Source organism: Phoca vitulina, unplaced genomic scaffold (assembly GCF_004348235.1).
Source record: "Phoca vitulina isolate PV1807 unplaced genomic scaffold, GSC_HSeal_1.0 scaffold2, whole genome shotgun sequence".
NCBI classification, from domain to species: Eukaryota; Metazoa; Chordata; class Mammalia; order Carnivora; family Phocidae; genus Phoca; species Phoca vitulina.
Genome location: NW_022589705.1, coordinates 48,960,083 through 48,977,598, shown reverse-complemented (window position 1 = coordinate 48,977,598; position 17,516 = coordinate 48,960,083). Strand labels below are relative to the sequence as shown.

Here is a 17,516-nt window from a genome sequence, read left to right as displayed (position 1 = left end):
ATAGTTTATTGTATCATGACCTGGTACATACACTTGCATATCTCAAAGACAAGTTGTGAAAAAACAATATTCTTAGGATATGTGTATACATATCCTGATATATCCTGATATTACCTATTCTCGCCTGTTTTTTTTTTTTTTTAAACAAATTCTGGTCACAACTCATTAAATTCATAACCATGACTCACTGCTTGAAAAACTCTGCTGTAGGATACTAATTCTATTCAAAATACCCTCTGCATCATAACGATGTCTTTTCTAAAATGTGGCAGAAGAAGGTGATCAGATTCATCTTGAATTGTATTTCAAATACTGAAAAAGTCCTTTCTCATACCAAGCAAATACAAAACTTACCAATAACAAAATGACTACAAATCTTCTTAGTAAGTGACTCAGGGCACGAGGCTAACTGTCATACCCCTGCAAGAGGAAGCCAGGCAGGCACCCATACCTCATCCGGTAGTGGAGCCGGAGTGATGTCTTGTCATCAACAGTGATGGTGCGATTCGGGGCATACCAGAGCTTGGTGTTCTCATCATACAGGGCAAAGAGGTTGTGACACAGAGGAGAGATACCTGGGGGAAAAGTAAAGAACATATCTGAAAATTAAAGATAGATACATTAGGCCATCTGTTCCCAAAGCACAACATAAGCAAAGACAAGGAATTCTCTTATCTCAAGAATCTAGGTCACATTTTTATCCTCTTAGGGCAAATCTGACTTCCAACCACGTTCAATCAGGCACTTTTAATCATAATTAAGAACCATGGCTCCCCAGGAATATGTACTGTAGCTCCTGGCAAACCAGATTAAACCTATTTTAAAATAAAAGTCTAATGATATTTCTCATCACAGTGTCTATGACAGTCTTAACAAATCCTGCCTAAAAGAAAAAATATGCCAGCCCACAGGTTCCCAGAGCCCACCTGATGTGCACCTTGCTAATCCCAGAAACATTCTTGGAATTTGGGAAATCCCCAATCTGTCTCCTACAGAAATGTTTTAACAATTCTAACACACTCTGATTATGCATTAAACATGCAAAGAAGTTCCTGGCAGTAGCACACGAAATCATGTGTTAGAATAAATAACCAAAGTGATTTTTGTCAGTTGTAAAAATCTATCACCATTAATAATAAATACACTTAAGTACTCTGTATAGTTATCATAAATATTTTTTATTAGTAGCCAACTAACAAGAAGATATCTGCTTAACAAAAGTGGTCCAATAGTGCTCCCTTGCCTCTCCCCCCACCAACTGCCTCCTTTGATAGAAGAAGGATTAGAAAGATAAAGGAGACTATGAAGCCAGGAAAGCGCCTTTCCACTTACTTCTGAGCCCGTGATTAAAATTACACAGACCTACAATCTAAAAGCATGGGAGGGAGGGGGGCGCCTGGGTGGCTCAGTCGTTGAGCGTCTGCCTTCGGCTCAGGTCATGATCTCAGGGTCCTGGGATCGAGCCCCGCATCGGGCTCCCTGCTCTGCGGGAGGCCTGCTTCTCCCTCTCCCACTCCCCCCTGCTTGTGTTCCCTCTCTCCGCTGTGTCTCTCTCTGTCAAATAAATAAAATCTTTAAAAAATAAATAAATAAATAAATAAAAAATAAAATAAAAGCATGGGAGGAAGGGAAGAAGGTGACTGCACATAATCCATTATGACTGATATTTCTATGCATGGCCAGGCCTCAAGCTAAGATACAGTCAACTTAACCAAAAAATATATGGAAATATAAGGTAATCAGCATTTCCCAAATCAGACCTCTGAAACGAGACTGACACTGACAGGGACCCTCGCCGGCCCTGCCTGTCTGTTTAGGCACCAACTCTCTCCAGTGCACACACTGCGTGAAGATGCGACAGATGCCTTGGCATCCTGATGCCCTCTCGCTGGAAGTCCTCAATTCTTTCCTCTCAAGGTATCTGGACGAACCCCTCAGAAGTCACTCCCCCTTATAACAGAGAAGATGGGGGTAAACTTCAAAGAGCATTTTTCCTTGGGAAAAAAAGCAAATGAGTTTTAGATCCAGTATTGTTAAGACTATGTTTTAGGTATACTATAGTTTTTCATTCATGAATTGGCCTTTCTGGACTGGCCTGGAAACCCAGCCTCTCTTCATATGTACGCAGATTTGAATGTGCCACTGACACGTACATATTGAAGCATAATTTATTTGTAATCATCAATTTGTATCCTACCACAGGTCTGACTCTAATAATATTCGTACTTATAAACAGGAAGATCAAAGATAGCTTTTTATACAAAAAAGTACTGAATAATGGTAACAACAACACTTTAACATTTACTGAGGGTTAAGTGTCAGGCATCAGGCTAACACACTCTACACTGATTATCTTTTAATCCTCCTAACACTTAATGAGGTCATTAATGTTCCTGCCATTTTACAGGTGAAGAAACTGTGGCCTCCCGAGATTTAGCCTGATTCAAGGCTACTCGGCTAATGAAATGCAGAGTTAAGATTCAAACCAAGACAGAGCTACTGAGGAAGTAAAATAATGAGAGCTGAAAGAACAAAAACTGACCATATATTCAGTGGACAACAGGGAAGAAAACAATACTGCCTCCAAATACCACTTACTGTAATAATAACCAGAGCTATAAGAATATGTGGCATTCTGTACTCATATACCTTTAAAATTAATAAATGTTGGCAACATTCCCCTGAGTCCGTTATCAAAGAGCCCACTCATTCTCTCCAGACTGGGCTTCGAAGCTGGTGCCCCACGCTGACTGGCCCTGAGCCCAGAGCTACAGCAGACTCAGTGGCTGCGTCTGCCTGCGGACTCAGGCTCTCTCCCCTCGTCTCCTCTAGCAGCGGTCCCTTGCTCTCTCATTAACTGAGTCCAGCAATTCCGTTCAAACACCACGGCTGGGCTAACAGAATAAACACTATAAACCAAACCTCAAGGGAAAGGAGAAAAAAATACAACACCTAAAAAAAAATACATTAGAAGCACCACTTTACATCTAGTTGTTTTGCTAATTACAAATACTTTCAAAGCTGTCGTCTAAAGCTGGTTCCTTATATACCTTGCTATCTAGTCAAAATAACTTTAAAAGACTAATACATTTCCCCCCTCATAATCTCCATAGCTCAGCCAATTTTACCTAGTGTCGTGTTTAGTTAGTTAAGGGCCTACTACACTCTTCCCTGCAGCACCAACCTCTCCCCTTTTATTGGAACTCTGGTTTTTAAAGCGTCTGAGGCAGAGAGAGATATATCAGAAAGAAAAATGGGTTTCTAGACAAGCTGTATCACAAACTAGGTAGGTATTTCTTGAAATGTCTATACTACCCCAACATAGTTGATATAAAGGAAGCATGGATCAGACCGTCTGCCATTATCGCTGGTCATATCATCATCATAAAATGAGGTGAGTTTTTTTTTTTTAAAAAACAGCTTTTTAAGATATAATTTACATATCATAAAGCCTACCCATTTTAAGTGTAAAATTCAGTGAATTTTAGTATATTTACAGTTATACAACCATCACCACAATCCCAGTGGATCAGATCTTCATTTAAGTTTCCATGATTTAACTTTACTAGTCATATACAAGTAGGTAGACAAAAACTGTCACTGATCCCAAGTTCAAAGGTTAACAAAGGGGGCATTTTGTTATTCAGTTTGGTTTCTCACCTTCCAAGGGCAACAGGGGGAATAAAAAAAAGGGGGAAAAAAAAAAAAAGGACCATATTGTTCACAGCCTCACTGCCCTTTTTACAGCCTGGCATTCTGACCGAGCCACAAAGTGACAACTTCTCACTTCAAGTCAGCATCATGAGGGGAGAGCAGATTATAGTGGGAGAAGCATGAATTATACTTTTCAGAAGAAGTTTTGAATAATCATTCAGATATTGAGAGATGCCATTACTGAGCTTGTGACTTTGTACCAGCTGTTTTTACTCATTTAGGGCTGATGTTATTCCCATTTCCTAGAGGTAGGGGAAATAAAACCTGAGCCTCCAAAGAAGGCAAGCATCATTCCTCGGTATTGCAAGCTCATGAGTGACAGAGCAGGAACAAGCCACTTTAGGACGAAGAAAGTGAAAAGTGAAGCTCCCAGAATTAAAATCACTGGCCTAAGGTCAAAGGCAAGTAAGCGGCAGAGGCAGGGCAGAACCCCTGCCTCACGGAGCCCACGCCTCTTTCCAGTCAGCGGGGCTCCCGGGGGCAGAAACACCAGGATCTGCTTGCGGGACGGTGTCCCCCCGAAAATGTGCCCTGGGCAGCCGCCCGTACTCACAGCATTCCTGTGCGGCCCTGATGCACAGCTCCTCCGCCGTGTACTCTCCGCTGCCCAGCCGGAGGGGCTCCCTATCAGCAAGATAGAAGAGCACTTCCACCCCTGGCTCGGGGGCCTCCAGATTCACCTCGGTCTTCTTGGAGCTCCTCATTTTAGCACAGAAAGCCATGGCATTGCAGTCCTCTTTTATATTTAGATACTGTAATGGAAGGAAAACCAGACCATGTGGTCATTCTATGTGCTAAAAGTTCAAGTGGTGCAAGAGAATATTAGGAAGGTAATGTAAGCAGACAGAAATACCTCTCAAGCAGTAAGTACCTCTCCCTGCACCTTCCCTCTCTGAAAATCGAATGCATCAGAACTTATGAGAGGTGAAACCATCCACTGTAATTACGAACATAATCAATTATGCATTCTAATTATGATCAGACCATGTTCTCAAAAATCAGAATAATTTTAGACACAGCCTAAATTTGTTTTCTCTATCTGTACACAAGTGGTAGTTGAAAAATGTGGCTCATTCTGGAACCACTGATGTTAATGTTACCAATGCTGCTACCTCTACTGGAATCATTTCACTTTTGAATTGACCGACGGCACAGATCACATCATCTTTTAACTTTGTCTATCTCCCACTAACCTGCAAGCTCAGTGAGGTGATGAACCATGTCTTATCTATCTTCATGCCCCCAGAGCCTGGCCCAGGGCTGGCTCTGAGAAAGTACATGCAAAAGGACTCCCGATTCGGGTTCATGAGCCATATGGAAGGGTCTCGAAAATTAGTGAACAGAACCAAGTCCCTGTCACTTCACGGGCAGGTAGGAGGATGGGCAGCACTTTGTGGCAGCAGAATGAGGGCTGGAAGCCTTGCTTTGAAGAGGTCAGAACTTGCTGGTAAGAAACGTGCAAATAAGTCATTCACCTGAGCTCCCTCTAAAGGGAGGGCAACTAGGATCAAAGAGCCAGCTTCAGCAACTTAGCCTTAGACAAGGCAGAAAGGAGGGGGAATAAGGGAAAGCCCGACACATTTTTTCTTCCCCTCACTCGATACTAATCGCTAATACAAATTAATTTCCCTGACCCCAGGTTCCTACTTTCCTGTTGCCTGCCAAGCCAACCTTCACTTAGCCCTCAAAGTAATGTCTCAGTAACATATAACAGATCCTCCAAAGGCTCCCCATTAATCTACAAGCGCAATCTCAAACTCCTCATAGAGGTCCTCTATGACCTGCCAGCTACCCCCCAGCCTCAACTTTCATCACACCTAGCCTCTGACTTCATGCCTGAAACCCACAAAGCTGCCATTCATTGTTCTTGTCACCCCAGCTCCCTCCCCATCCTGTTTTTCCACACCCTCCTGCCTTTGGTCATCCTGATTTCTCTACCAGGAATACCTTCCCACCTCATCCTCTTCATGGCAAACTGCAATTTTCTTAATAAGTCAGCTTGGACATTACCTCCTCCAAGAAGCACCTATGAACCTCCATCCCCATCCCCCTAAGTTAGATGCCCTCTCCCAAGATCACTTCGCTGCACTAACCACACTGGGTTATGACCATCTTATGCACACGTCTGTCTCTCTCAATCATATACACTGTTCCTTAAGGGCAAGGACCATGTCACTCATCTTTGTATCCCCAGTACCTAGCACAGAGCCTTACATTTAATAGGTGCTTGCAGAATGGCCCAAGGAAGCTCCTCCAAACAAGACAAGTCACAGAGTGTGGACAACAGCCACAGGTCTTTTCACCAAACTCATGTGCTTGTTTATCAGCTGCCCTGGTGGACAAGATACTTACAGGAGAGACACGAACCAGGTATGCCTCAATGCTACAAACTGAGAGGCACTCAATTTTACTTGTTTCGTCTCCAATATAAACCTGAAAACCAGGATCTTCCAGAACACAGGCTGAAAGACTAGGCTCATAACTTACCTTGAGGGTTCAGATCAACTATCAAGCAAGAAAGTTTTCAAACCCAACACTGAGCCCCCAACTCCACCCCACAATGAAAAATAGAAACGGAAAACAAAGCAGCTGCAGTCTGCTTTACAATGTAAGATAAACCTTTGTCCTTGAGATCCTATACAGGCGTGGCACGGGAAGAACTCAGAGATGGTGTTATACCCTTTCACCCTAAGAAAATAATCAGGTAAGTATACATAATTATGTATGTACAAGGTGCGGCACCACTTAAAAACAACTGACAACGTCCAACAGGAGATGAAACAAAACAAGAACTATGAAGACAGAAGAATACTATGCAGCTGTTAAAAAAGGTGACATAAAGCTACATGAACCCACACTGGAAGATATATAGGACATACTGCAAAGTGAAAAAAGGCATAATATCCATATTATGATCCTTTTGGTCATGCACATGCATAATATGGAAAAACATACAATAAACCGTTAAAGTGCTGAATATCTAGGAAGGACTATAAGGGAACTTCACCTTTTACTTTGGACTTCCTATACTTTCATACTCTTGGGATTTTTAAACCAGCCACTCAACTTTTGGAAATGAACAAAAATACCGATATTTTAAAAGTAAAGGATATAAGGGCAGGTAGCCCGATAAGTTCAAGATCAGTTTCATTATTCTTTTTAAAAGTAAATATTTTCCTTTTGGCCTTTTTTTAAAAATATGCAAATTACATACCTGCATTTATTCGGCTGTCCAATGTCCTCCAAAAAGCAGACTGGATTTTCTTCTCTACTTTCCAAAGTCCGTTTAGAGCTGGGCTAAAGACAAGGATAAATAAATAAATCAGCTGCAGAGGTAATTGCATCAGAAAATAAGAGGACACTTTTATTAAGGAAGCAGCCCAAACCATAAGTGGGCAGGAAAAAGCATTTGGGAGGAAGAAGGAAAAAAAAAAATTTGATGAGGACACTGAGAGGACAGAGAGGCATCTGAGAAGATGATATTTTCACTGCTTCAAGAAAGGAAGCCAGGGACTTCTGCTTCCTGGCATAGAGAGCCCTGTCTAGTGTAAGTGAGGACCATGTGCCTTTTCCGTCAACAACCTCTCTCCTGAGGCTGTGAACAATAGTTTAGGACACCCAAAGATATGCACTTTTACTTCCCATTTCCATTTCCTTTAGAATCACCCTCCTCCCAACCCGTTCTGTCCTTGGCCTCATTTTAATGGTGAAATATCATATGATACGGTGAAAGGGGAAAGGCCTAGGAATTAATCTAATGAAAAATGCTTTTAGTTCACCAAATATTTTTTGAGCCATTCTTACTTGAAAACTTAGGTAGCAACATAAAAATACCAGCTTGTTTCTGTAGAATTAAAGTACCTGATCCCATCATCTTCATCACCCACCACCAATCACCACCACCACCACCACCCTGGCCCCAAAACACATACAGAGCTCTGTATTGTTTTAACAACTTTCCAGGTTCCTCTCCCAAATTCTTTTTTAATAGTAGAATCAAATAATTCTTGCAACTAAGGAGCAAACACCCTTAGTGGTATGAAAGTGGTTTCCGAGTTAATACAGATTACTGTCTGTTTTCTGTTGGTCATTCAATACATTTTATCAGAATTCTACTTTAGGAAGTGCACAGACCCAAGCAGGACAAGGCAGAAGTACAAAGGGAGTGGGGAGAAGGAGATGAGGATGGGTTACCTCCAAGGCTGCAGGCCAGCATTCCCACAGGACCTTATGGTCCAAGTAGGAGATGGCACAAATGAAAACATAAAATCAATCTAAAATCAACTGTGTCACAATGTCATCTTCTGGAGGCCAGGAAGAGGATACAAGTATGAATTTTGATATGACAACTTCGACTTGGCTATTTTGACATGGACAATTTTAACAAGATTCAAAGAACAAATCATTGTACTCCCAGCTTTTAAAATTTTAATATGATCAATTGTTTTAATTATGTGGACAGATACCCTGCCCTGCATCAAGAGAGTAATGTGAAACTAGCTACATGCTAATTAACACCTTGCTTCGGCTCAGAAACAGAGTTTCAAATGTCACATTCAGGAAATTCATTATTTTCGAGCAGTTCTTCATTGCCAGAAACTAACCTATATTGGGAGGCCACAATAAAGAACATGAACAATATGGCCCCTGCTTACATGGAGCTTACAGTCTATAGTGGAATCAAAGAAGCACATAAAGAGGTAATCATAAAGAGCTTAAAATGCAATGAAGGAAAAAGAGAGAGATACAATAAGAAGAATGTCATCTAGTGTGGGACTCAAGAGGGAAGGAATACTGAGCTGAGATGTAATGGATATCCGAGGTGGGGAGAAAGCAGTCTGGGTAAAGGATTAGCATGTGCAAAGGCCCTGTAGAGGGAAGGGACTAGTCTCATCTCTCCAGCTTCATAAATGGGGAAATCTCTCCAATACTCCTTTATACCTGGGCAAAGAACAGCACTAGTCGGTTCATCAGCAGTATTTGCTAACAACATGTCTGGGGCCTCTCTATCTGAGTTTTCCTAGAAGCATGCCATTATATGCTACTGCCAAGGAGGAATTAATATTGACCAGATGGACTCAATGCTTTAGAGCATTAAGGAGCCTGCCCCAAATCAGGAAAGGGACACATAATCAAAGCTTTTCAGATCAGGAAGAGAGCTGTAGGTTCCAGCAGCCCCAAGCTCTTTAACAAAGACTACAGCATAAATCCTTTTAGAACTCACAAAGGATTTTAAAATGCACCATCAGATCACATATTATTACTTGAACTCAGGAGTCACAGGGTTACTGAGCCTCATCTAAGATTTGAGGGTCAGCCGAAAATTACCAAGGTTTTTCTAGAACTAGGATTCTATGAAAACCTGTAGTAAAGGAGAGCTTGGTTTTTCCATTAATCCTTCTCTACTTCAAGCCCCACTATGTTAAAATCACAGCATATCTAATCTTCAAACTGACCTCCAGTGTTACTGGACAGGACAATAAAATGGTATTGATTTGTGGTGCTAGCCTAGAAGTTAAACTCTTAGGAAAAACAGGATCAGTAACAGAATTTCTAGACAATATGCATTTACAATGATGTTTTTATATGCCAATTCAGTAACAAAATCTCTGCTCTCAAAAAACTGACACTCTAATGATTAAAAATGTAAAAACACCCATAAAGCACTTAAAAGACATGCTAGATACCATTCTAAGTACTTAAACCTAGGATTGCTGATCCGCTTTATATGAAATGACATCTGTCCTCATTCAGGATGAGAAGAGTTTTTGCTGTTACAAACTTTGTGCAAAAGCTTCATTCAAATAACATTTCTTTCCATATAAACCAAGCAAGATGCTCTCTATTTATTTTAAGAACAGGTAGGAAAAGAGCAAGATCAGTTTACAAATACTCTGGATAATTCCAAGAAATCAATTCAAGTTTCTTGTTACAGATACAAAAAGAAAATCTTTAATGCTCGAAAAATTGACCAGTTAGGAATCGCACAATACCTTTAAAAATAATATGATTCACTGGGACCCATTCCCAACGTAAATGAATACAAAGAAGCTCAGAAAATGAGAAGAATAAAAGTGAGTAATCAAAAGCTTTTTGATGATAGCAGTGAATTCTTCCACACTAACTTACTTACAAAATTTCAAGTTTTTGAAAAAAACTGCCTTTCTTTCTATGATAAGAGGACTGCTTTCGTGGCACAATCTTGTAGATGCTACTTTTCATTAAAAAAAAAATCAGGGAAATTTTATAGAGTCTCATAATTCACTGGTTTACAAAGTCTCATATAGGAAACAAGTATATGTGATACTTCCTGAATGAGGGAGAAGTAACAGAAACAAAACACAACTCTGTGGGTCTGAACAGAGCCTAGCTGCAACAGAGGAATATCACTATTTTCCAAGATGTTAAACTCCTAGAAATCTATTGTCTAAAGATGCGGAAGCCCTCTTACATTGTCAAGGACATCTTCTGAAATACAGGTATCTATATAAGGGAAGAATAGACAATTAAACTTTGAATAGTGAAGAGACCATGTTAATATTCGTAAGTATGATCAGAATAGGACGGCTTTTGGCCAAAGGCCACTGTCTGTCGGATTTACATGATAAGAACAGACTGGATGATGGTTAAAATCAATGACAAGGGGGCGCCTGGGTGGCTCAGTCGTTAAGCATCTGCCTTCAGCTCAGGTCATGATTCCAGGACCCTGGGATGGAGCCCTGCTCAGCGGGAAGCCTGCTTCTCCCACTCCCACTCCCCCTGCTTGTGTTCCCCCTCTCGCTGTGTGTCTCTCTCTGTCAAATAACTAAATAATAATAAAATCTTTAAAAAAAAAAATCAATGACAAGAGTCAGACTACAACACTTGGGATATCTGGTTCTTTTTACTAAAGAAACCATCACACACACAGTGAGTTACTTTATGTACACCTTAAAGGAATCAAAGCTTCTCATTTCTGAAGTAGAAAATACAAAATGTTGATAAGTTAAAGAACCCAGAAAAATTGAAAAGAAAAATATGTAATTTAGAATATTTCCTGAAATCAGCTGCTTAAAAAATTCTAAGACTAAATTTCTTAGACCTTAAACTATTTCAGCAGGCAAGTCCTAAGATGGGCGAGGAAACCTAATGTAACAATTACAAGTTCCACAAGGGCAGGGACTTTTGTCTCTTTTGTTTAGTGCTGATCACCAGCACGTGTTAGGTCATCAATAAGTAGTTAAATATAGTTGAATCTTGAATAACGCGAAGGTTGGGGGCACTAGCACCCGTGCCGTCAAAAATCAACATATAACTTTTGATTCCCCCCCCAATTTAACTACTAATAGCCTACTGTTGACACAAATAGTCAATAAACACATATTTGTATGTTATATATATTACATACTGTATTCCTATAATAAAGTCAACTAAAGAAAATGTTATCAAGAAAATCATAAGGGAAAGAAAATACATTTACAGCACTGTACTGTATTAAAAAAAAAAAAGTGTATAAGTGGACCCATGCAATTCAAACTTGTGTTGTTTAAGGATCAACTGTAGTTGTTAAAGGAAAGATGAAGGTAACAAAGTAAGCAACATTACTGACTTGATACAAAACTAGCAAGTGTGACCCTGAGCAAATCATTTTAATTTGAGCCTCAGTTTCCTCCTCCCTTAACCTGAGAGGAAACATCCTGCCTAAAGAATCAGAAAGATCTTTCAAAAAGTCTTCATCAAGCTCCTACAATGCCTTTTTCAAATGGGGTTGTTGATGTGAAGGTCTCAGAAAGGCATTAAGTGCTAAAGCAATATATTATAGGCTTTATGACAAAGGCCTTAAGTGGGCTGTGAACTTGTTTAAAGAACAAAAGAATACATAGAGATTCGGAACAAAAGCCTGGCCATAAATCAAGTTCCATTTCATAAATCTAGCAGAGCAGTGAAGAGAGTGAGCTGGAGTCATCCTGACCTGGGTGTGAATCCTACCTTCCCCACCTACTAGCTATTGTAATCTTAGGCAAGCTACTTAACATCCTTAAACCTCAATGGTCTCAGTTATAAAGGGGGGGGGGGGGGGGAAAAATGGCATTTACCTCACAAAGCTGTTAAGGGTTAAGTGAGTTAATGCACATAAAGTGCCTGAAGCAGAGTTTAGCAGGCAGTAAGCATTCATATTCTGGCCGTAACTTCTGTTAAACTGATTACATCTTGATGGAACACAGTTCCAGTCAAGGAGAGGGAACCCCAGTCTATACAGAGCATCTGCAACATCTCATGTGAGGAGCTGGGCACTTTGCACTTAATTCTCATAAAAAAGCAGGGAGGTTTGAGGCCAGTCAGTGGGAGTGCCGGAAGTCAAACACAGGACTCCTGATTCCAAGGACCCCGCCCCTTCCACAGCAGGTAAAACCAGCTTTAAAATGCCCCCATCACCCACATCAATGTCTTCTCTGACTTTTTAGTATTTCTCACAGCCTAACATCCACCTAGGAGACTGAACTTATTCCAAGGCTTTCCCTCCAGAGACTGAAAGAACTGTCATAAAAAAAAAAAAATCATTGAAGCACCCAGGCCCAACCCACGCGCACACGGAACCTCCTTGAGGCCTACGACACACACCAAGCCAGGGAAAGCATCTCTGCTTCCCTTCCACTCTCATCACTAGGGACTCTGCACCCACAGGAACTTTGGAAGTGACTTGTATCAGTTGCTCCCAGTACCCCCTGCCTTGCTGAAACTCAGAAAAGTGCTCTGGTGAAAGCATCACAAGATACTGTGCAGAGCTGATGGATTCCAGCCAAAAGGACGACATAATATAAATACAAAATCTGCTATTTTTTCCTGTCAGCAAGTCAGAATTATGGCTTTTCTATATGCCATTCCTGCCACACAGAATAACTCACTTCTAACTATAGCAGCAATTCCAGGAATACCCAAGAACCGTAAGTGCTGCTTCATTTACAATAAACTTCTAGGGATGATCAAACAATCAATGCCAACTTGATGGGTCAGGGCTCTCTGCACTGCTCCCAATGAGCCTGCTTACCCTGAGAGACAATTTCTGATCAAAGCAAATATAGTACTCTGCCTAATTAAAGTCAATAAGTATTTTCCTAAAAGCCACATTGTATGAAGATGCTCTGCTACTTTTCTTTTCTTCTTTTACCACTAATACATCTATAATGTTATTAGAAAACACAGAATATAGGGGTCAAGAATATGGTGGCAGGAGACACTCTAAACACGGTAGGGAGAATGGCTTGTCTTCACCTTAGGTGCTTTTCAATCATTCATCCCTAAAATACATATTAAGCACTTGTACCATCGCAATAAAACCTTGCATTTGTACGGTACTTTATAGCTTAAAAAGGGCTTTCACATCTATAACCACATTTGAGTCTCACAGCCCCTTTCACAGATGAGAAGATTCAGGTTCAGACATTCCCACGGTCAAATAGCCAGTGAGGGGCAAGACGGGGCTCAAACCCATTTCTCGGCCTCCAAATTCGCTGCCCTTTCTCACTTGGCCCCATTTCCTTGGTCAAGGCACGGGGCTTTGGTAGACTCTAAAGAAGCACCACAGTTAAAATCTGAGCCCACCAAAACCATACCATCTACTAACAGCTGAGAAGGTCAACAGGTACATGGGGGACCCCCAGACGCAATGTGGAGGGGTGCGGAGAGACGGGCAGTAGGAACAGCAGGAGTCAGGAAGAGAGGGCTGTGGGGGTGCCTGGGTGACTCAGTCATTAAGCGTCTGCCTTCGGCTCAGGTCATGATCCCAGGGTCCTGGGATCGAGCCCCACATCGGGCTCCTTGCTCTGCAGGAAGCCTACTTCTCCCTCTCCCACTCCCCCTGCTTGTGTTCCTGCTCTCACTATCTCTCTCTCTCTGTCAAATAAATAAAAAAATATATTAAAAAAAAAAAAAGAAGAGAGGGCTGTGAAGTGATCAGGGAGAGTGGAATCTGTTCCCAGCTTTGAGGAAGACAGAAATTTTAAAAGACAAAAAAGAAGGGTACAGTGGAAAAGGGCCAGGTGCAAAGAAAATCACAGGGATGGATGTGTAAGAAGAAGGGACCATGTAGGAAAGAGGGAGACAGTGTAGAAAGGTGAGGGAGGGTCTGACTGAGGACAGGGTCTGTGTGCCAGCTTCCTCCTGTGGGCAACAGGAGAAACCGCCCATAGAAGGAGCCCTGGTTCCAGCCCGGTTCTGCCAGGACCTGCCTGGTTTTAAGCAAGCCTCTAAAGCTTTCTGAGCTGAAATACTGTGTAATGAAAAAAAAATACTAGATGACCTCCAAGGTTCCTTAAAGAATAGGAGGTTTGAAACCATATTGTGCCACACCCTAACACAGCTAATCTTTCATCAATTTGTACTTCCAAGATGACATGCTTCAACAACCTCTTGCTGACGATGCATCTGACAAAGTATAAGGGTAACCATAATTTAATAGAACACACAGGAAACAACACTGAATCCCCCCACCCCTTGCTAACTTTCACTAACTTATTTGTGTGTCTATTGCATATTAACATACCCCCCTCTCTGTTATGTACTAAGCTCTTTTAGGGCAAAAACCCACCTAACATTTTTCCTATAATTCTTTAACCACTCAGGGTTCTTGGGTACAAACAAGAGAAACCAGTTCCACTTACCTTAGGATAAAAATGAATTAAGAGAAAGATATAAGAACACAGGAACAGTCTTATCAGGACACCATTCTAGCAGGGCTACCACTGATCACTAGCCATTACCACAACTGGACTCCTGGCTCTGCTGCTTCCATGAATGATCTCAAGCCCCATCCCACCCCCACATGTTTGCACCATTCCCTCCAGATTCAAAGTCCTGTGACACAGGGATCCAAGAGGCTGCACCAAGTTCATCCAGTCATGTGTCTGCAATTTCCTTCAACTTCTACAGCAACAACACATGATCACTCTAGAAATGAAGGGAGTTCAGAGCTAGACAATCCCCCAAATGGCAAATGTCCAGTCCAGTCTATACTCTCAAAGAACTTGAGCTATTACCTCAAAAGATAGGTGAAGTTAGGGGAGAAAAATTAGAAATCTAATTAAAAAAAAAAAAAGGTCCCCTATACGTCTCCTCAACCTAGAAACTATAATCAGTTTTTAGTCTGCCAACCAAGTCTCCAATGTTAAACTGCAGGCAGAGCTCTTCAGTGGACCATATGTGTACAACGAGTAATAAATACACTTTGTCCTCATCAAGGCCGCAGACTTGATCACTAGGTCAACACTCCAGAGCACTGAGCCACCCCTCATTCACCTGCCTGGTCTGTCCCAGTTCAGCTGAGAATCTAGTAAGGGTTATACATCACTATCTGATATCCTAGGAACATGTGCCAACAGCCATGCTTTACAACATCTTTCCAAACCTTTTTGACTATGATCCACAGTAAAAAATATATTTTATAGCATATTTGTGTATATATGTGTGTGTGACAAAAAATTAGTTTCACCGAAAGATAGCCTTACTAAACACAATGCATTCTATTTTCTATTCACTATTTTCTTCTATTTAATACATTTAAAAAATGCTAAACAAGACCCTCAAAACAGATTTCACAGCCCACTAATGAATAACAAACCAATTTGAAAAACACTGGTTTAAAGGACTCTATAAGATTACCAACAATATTTACTTTATATTCACTGTTTATATTGTCTTTTTTAAAAAGATTTATTTGAGGGGCACCTGGGTGGCTCAGTCATTAAGCATCTGCCTTCGGCTCAGGTCATGATCCCAGGGTCCTGGGATCAAGCCCCACCTTGGGCTCCCTGCTTGGCAAGAAGCCTGCTTCTCCCTCTCCCACTCCCCCTGCTTGTGATCCCTCTCCCGCTGTGTCTCTCTCTGCCAAATAAATAAATAAAATCTTTTAAAAAAATAAAAATAAAAGATTTATTTGAGAGCAAGAGAGTGAGAGAGCACACACAAAGGTGGGGAGGGGCAGAGGGAGAGGGAGAGAATCCTCAAGCAGACTCCCCACTAAGTGTGGAGCCCAGTGTGGGGCTCGATCCCACGACCCCGAGATCATGACCGGAGTCAAAATCAAAGAGTTTATATTCAATGTGTATACCTTCCCCAGTTGAACATAAAAACTGAAATGTATTTCATCTGAAATTTCTGACTCCCAGAAGATCATTCCTCTTTTCCCACATTGTTAGCATATCCCAAACAGCCACGCTAAGATCCACTGTACAATGCCACACTCATAGTCTTTGTTTCACAATATAGTTTCTTCTCCCAGAAAGCTCTTCAGTTGGTAACCTTCAAAACCTATATAAATGATGCCAGAGATTGAGAAAACACAGAAACTATATCCACAGAGCACAGAAGATCCATGCTTTAAATTTTGCCAATAACCACTATTCTTAAAAACCCATGATTTATTCTCATAATCCCCAGTTTCTAACTTTACAATCACAGTAAAGTTGATGCTTTGCAGGAAACTAAAGAACTCAAAATCTACTCTGTTTATTTCTCACCTATACAAAATTTTCCATATATTTCATGTAGACAAGCATTATGAATGGACAGAAGAGTTCAGTGTATGGCCACCAATGGGAATTTTTGGGGAGTGGGAGTTCCACAGGTCTTGAAGGTTTAGATGATAGGTGGTATATACCATGGATTCGATTAGGAGTCCTTTGTATCAACTTTAATTATATTTCTCTACGTGAACTGAGAAAGGTAAACAGATACAGCTGCCTTTTCTTAAGATAAATGCTCACTTTATACTCTGCAAACCTCAATGAAACGCTTTTTTGCACCCTTGTCCCAAACACATCCACAGCATGACTCTATCCATAATTCTTTTATCAAATAGCCTTTGTCTAACAGACAACACTTGAATTTAACCAAACTGTCACCCATCTCAATGCAAACTATTTAGTAGCAATGCCTGGTCATCATTCATTACATTTATTTTTTTTAAAAAAAGACTTCTTTATTGGGATGCCTGGGTGGTTCAGTTGGTTGGGCGTCTGCCTTTGGCTTGAGTCATGATCCCACGGGGTCCTGGGATCAGGTCCTGTGTCAGGTTCCCTGCTCAGCAGGGAGTCTGCTTCTCCCTCTACCCTCCCCCTGCTTGTGCTCGTGCTCTCTCAAAAATAAATAAATAGAATCTTAAAAAAAAATAATTTAAAAGATTTGTTTATTTACCTGAGAGAGAGACACAGAGCATGAGCATGGGGAGGGACAGAGGGCAAGAATCCCCAACAGACTCCCCACTGAGCCCAGCACCTGACAGGGGTCTCGACCCCACGACCCTGAGATCATGACCCCAGCCGAAACCAAGAGTTGGATGCCTAACCAAGTCACCCGGGCGCCCCCATTCATTTCATTTCATTTTCCTGCTGGAAAGTGGGGGGAGAGCAGCACAGACTCCAACTACGGAGCCTCTCGTAGCTCTCCTTTCAAGGGAATAAATATGTAGAAAGGAGCGGAGGATAATCTGCTAAAACTATTACAGAGACAAATATTATGATAGGATGTTGATGACTAACTGGACTGAATAGAAAAATACAAACATAATAACAACTACAAGGAATAACTCACTCCTGGACATCATTCATGAAGTCACTATAAACAAACAAAACTCATCATGAAAAGCCTATGATATACAGCTGTGTGAAAAGAAAAGAATGCAAGAAAAGATTTATCACTGGGGCGCCTGGGTGGCTCAGTCGTTAAGCATCTGCCTTCGGCTCAGGTCATGATCCCAGGGTCCTGGGATCGAGCCCCACATCGGGCTCCCTGCTCGGTGGGAAGCCTGCTTCTCCCTCTCCCACTCC

The 17,516-nt window shown here is 41.3% G+C and overlaps 1 protein-coding gene across 2 annotated transcripts in view; it reads right to left on the bottom strand.

Moving 5' to 3' along the window:
- The window catches only part of JAK1 (Janus kinase 1), a 126,002-nt gene that overhangs the window by 42,373 nt on the left and 66,113 nt on the right, over positions 1-17,516 (bottom strand). For both annotated transcript variants that reach the window (XM_032427193.1, XM_032427203.1), the window contains exons 2-4: positions 6,929-7,011; positions 4,268-4,466; positions 452-575 (exon numbers count right to left, since the gene is read on the bottom strand). In XM_032427193.1, the coding sequence (XP_032283084.1) occupies positions 452-575; positions 4,268-4,466; positions 6,929-6,934 (329 nt within the window). In that variant the 5' untranslated portion in view covers positions 6,935-7,011. The remainder of the gene's footprint in view (positions 1-451; positions 576-4,267; positions 4,467-6,928; positions 7,012-17,516) is intronic.